Below are 3,930 nucleotides of genomic sequence, written 5' to 3'. Positions count from 1 at the left end.
TTCGAGTGAGGCTCCTGGAGGGAAGGAGGCAGAGCTGCTGCTGCTGCTTAGTCTCTCACATGCCTATTGAGTGTGGTGTTGACTCTTCTGTACTTGGCAAATTTTCTGCTCTCTTGCATACACTGATGTTTGCCTGCCTTTGCACCATTTCTGTTCCCTCTGTGCTACAGAGAAGCTAGGTTGTCCTCTTTCCTGTTTTGTCCTCTCCTCTGGAAAGCCCTACTAAGTTGGAGGAAACCCAGGCCGAAGCAACTGACCTACCAGTTTATCTAGCAACAGATTGGAATGCCTTGTTCTAAAGTGCAAGCAGGGGGTAAGTGCTGAATGAACAAGCCCTTTCTTCAAAGTCAATCAAGGAAATTGTTTTTTTGGGAGTAAAGCATGAAAAAAACTTGTGTTGCGAATACATGAACAGATGGCTTGTTACTCATTTACAAGTTCATTAAAAAGAACCAAGTCGTGTAAGTGCGACAAAATAAAACCATATATGTATGTTTCTAAGAAGTACATGAATTTACAGAAAAAGTTTAGAATGCACATCGAACGGTGTCCTTTCATCGCTATGAATGGGCCTTGAAACTCACAGTCCTTGCTTATGCAGTGTCTCTGACAGATCAATGGTAGAATAGTAGGGTCCCAGAATTCACAGTAGGCTGCCTCTGACATAGTGAATTCCCCTAAGAAATTCTCATATTGTATAAGAAAAATAATAATCAGACGGAAAACGCATCTCTTTGCCCACAGTTTCCCATTTTTATTTTTATAGTTTATTGGAGACATAAATGTGCTGAAATTATATTTTCAGTACAAGAAGTTATAAGTTCAACAGATACGTACTTAACAGTAAACAATTAAAGCTAACAATACAAGAATAAACTCTGCCTAAATAAGTACACACATGCATCTATACCATTTCATACTATAGCAGAAGCACCATGTTAACAACACAGAGAAGCCAGGCAGGGGTGTTGACAGATACTTAAAAGACTTGAGGGACAGTCCATGGCATAGGTGGATTTAGGGCAGAACAACTGGTTCGACCACACTGGGTGCTGAGCCAAGGAGCGCCATGGGGTGCTGCTACTATGGCATAAGTGAACTGAACAGAATAAAAGGTGAGGCAGGGGGTGGGGTGGGTACTAAATTTTGGCCTCACACAGGGCACCGCTGAAATTTGAAAGACCGAAGTCTGCCCAGGCTCGTTATACCAATTTGCGTAAAGTATACACATGCTAATTTTTATAAATAGGATGCAAATGTAGGCCAATTCAAGGCAACTTTTAGAGGGGGAAAATAACTATAGTTCTTACTGTCAGAGCTTACTGTGAGCTATGGGGAACCAACAGGATTTTGCCCCCTGGGCAAATTAAGGTGGCAGGTGGCTGGAGACTTAAAAATGGAGAAAGGGTCGAGAGATCTGGAAATTACACAAAAGGCACAAAGTATCCCCCCTAACAGCATGCCTGAAGCAAGGGAACTTTCTTCTAGTTAAAGCTAGGGGTCTGTCCAATGGGACCTCCTTAGTCTGCACTCTCTCACAGTTGACCCCAAGTGAAATTAAACTGATGTACCAACATAGATCCATAGATGGGGCTGCAGCTCTCTCTATACACACTTACCTATACACACACTTAAATGGGGATTACTTCTGAGTAGACATGCATAGGATTGCACTGTTATATAACATTAATAGGAAAGAGATCATGTCATACTGAACAAGCTAGTCAGTAGAGAAACTCTTAAATAACTCATGTAAGTTATTAAATGGATGCTAAAGAGAAGCTGCAGTTACAGGTAGGTAGCCACATTGGTCTGCCGTAGTCAAAACAAACAAATAATAATAATAATAAATCCTTCCAGTAGCATCTTAGAGACTAACTAAGTTTGTTATTGGTATGAGCTTTCGTGTGCATGCACACTTCTTCAGATACAGCAATTTTTTTATTTTGTTTCGAAAGAGAAGCTGGCACTTGAAGAGAGAATTGGAAAGAATGGAGGATGTATCGGGAGCAGACTGTGAAGGAACTGTGCTTTGAAAGACGCAGGCGAAAACACTTTTTGCTTAAGATGCCACAATGAAGCCACTGAAGGTGAATGCAACAGGTTGTATTCTTTGCACACATACTTAAAAAAAGAAAAAGTTGGCAGGATAGTACAATCACATCTTATGCAGGGGTTCAGTTCCGAAAGCTCTGCATACACATGAAAATGTGTATACTCAAATCCTTGGAACCACCCCCATATGAGCAGCCCTAGCCTTCTGGAGCCAGAGCACTGAATGCCACCCCCCAAGCGAGGCATAGAGCTTTAAAGCTCTTTCTGTACCAGGTCTGCTTGGGTTACCCGGCACAAAAAGAGCTTCTAAGTTCTCTGCCTTGCATTTAACTTGGGCATTTTCAAGCGGCTGACCTTCAACCATGCAAGATTGAAATAACACAAGTTAAACGCTCATAAGATGCAACCGTACTGTAATATCTGCACACATTGCCCCTTTCCCCGACATTCATTACTGTACAGTTTTTGCAAGATGAGAAAGACAAGCCTCATTCGCTGATCTCATATTTATCATACGAACAATAATTCGGGTCCAAGCCTCTCCGGGTGCAGTCGGTGACGTCAGTGTTGCAGGTTCCGCAGTGACATCCTGTTGCCACTGGGTAGGAATAAAATGATTCTTCGTGACCAGCACAGCCTGGGATCTTGATAGTCTCGTACACAACTGACTTGAATGTGCAGATGTTCTGGACATATCTCATTGCTAGGTTCTGATCAATTAGATCCTAATCATGACATAAAGAAGAGAGTCTGAATGTTAAATCCATATGCCACCAACGGCCTTTTAGTAGTGTTTAACCATGACTTTCTTTGATTTTGAAAAACCCTACCAAAACCCAAATTAAGGTGATTGATTATGTTCTTCCCTGACTTCAGTGATCTTTGGACAGCTTGTTAAACTAAAATCAATTCCTATTTTAAGACCTATCAAATCTGAAACATTTGTTACAAGACTAGCTGTCCTAGTTCTGTATCAAGTGGGTGACATTGCTCTATAACAAAATAGGAAACCATATATAAACTAGAACAAATTCCTTTGTGTGCAGAATTTCTTCTTTGAACAAACAATAAAATGCTTACTGCCTTGAACATAAGGTATGTTCACTGAGAATATAGAAGTCAACAACCTGTTCAATGCAATCTGATGCGGAAGAAGTCCTTAAATGTACACGTTATCTTCATGTGAACAAATCATACAAATGCATATACTTATTAGCCTGTTGGCTCCTCACCTTTGTTAAGCAGTAGCCAGAGCACCATGTTGTGTTCACGCTGATGCAGAAACCACACTCTTCCTTCTCCAGTGCTATTGTGATATTGGACAGCTGGCAGTAATTGCAGCAAACAGTTTGCCAGAAAAGCAACGCGACAAAGAAATTAATCGGCTTCATCCTGTAGTGCAAAGCAGAGGGGTCCTGGAGTACACTAAGACTTACAATTCAACATATCTTTAGAAGCAGACAATATTACCATTCTTCCCATGCTGATACAAAGGCAAGCTTTTAAAAAGAAAGGATAGTGGTACGTATGCATACATTCATAGAGTAAAGTCAGCAAAACAGTACTAAGGTTATTGTCAGAGGATAAGAGATTTGTTCAGCGGAATGAAGTCTTAATCCAGTTACACTTGAGAGAAAATAATGAAATAATGAAAAAAGGCATTTCTGCTGAATAGAAAGATATCTCAATTGCTCTTACAAATAAGCTCTGGAAACTTTTCATTCTTAAAAAAACCCCAAAACCAAACAAAACAGAATAAATGTATTTAAAAAGGCAGAGAAGATTCCTTTTTAAATGGCTTTTTTCAAAAAAAGTTCTACTAAGACCTTACCATTTCTGAAACAGTGTTAATTAAGAATCTGTTGAAAAGTTACC

At 40.1% G+C, this 3,930-nt stretch overlaps 1 protein-coding gene across 1 annotated transcript; it reads right to left on the bottom strand.

The window, feature by feature from the left end:
* Positions 1–1,860: 1,860 nt before the first annotated feature.
* On the bottom strand, positions 1,861–3,491 carry FSHB (follicle stimulating hormone subunit beta). Its single transcript, XM_053389769.1, has 2 exons — positions 3,288–3,491; positions 1,861–2,780 (listed from the first exon to the last, which is right to left on the bottom strand). Exons 1-2 carry the CDS (start codon positions 3,444–3,446, stop codon positions 2,544–2,546), a joined length of 396 nt encoding a protein of 131 aa, XP_053245744.1. The 5' UTR covers positions 3,447–3,491; the 3' UTR covers positions 1,861–2,543.
* Positions 3,492–3,930: the final 439 nt, after the last annotated feature.

Source organism: Podarcis raffonei, chromosome 1 (assembly GCF_027172205.1).
Source record: "Podarcis raffonei isolate rPodRaf1 chromosome 1, rPodRaf1.pri, whole genome shotgun sequence".
NCBI classification, from domain to species: domain Eukaryota; kingdom Metazoa; phylum Chordata; class Lepidosauria; order Squamata; family Lacertidae; genus Podarcis; species Podarcis raffonei.
Note: the sequence above shows the minus strand (reverse complement) of the source record. Positions and strands in the feature narration are given on the sequence as shown.

Bases quoted from the DNA above. Each gene is read 5' to 3' on its own strand.
- FSHB (XM_053389769.1), bottom strand. From the start codon at position 3,446: ATGAAGCCGATTAATTTCTTTGTCGCGTTGCTTTTCTGGCAAACTGTT. The intron at 2,781-3,287 runs GTGAGGAGCCAA...TGTCATGATTAG, and splicing joins CTGGCTACTGCTTAACAAAG to GATCTAATTGATCAGAACCT.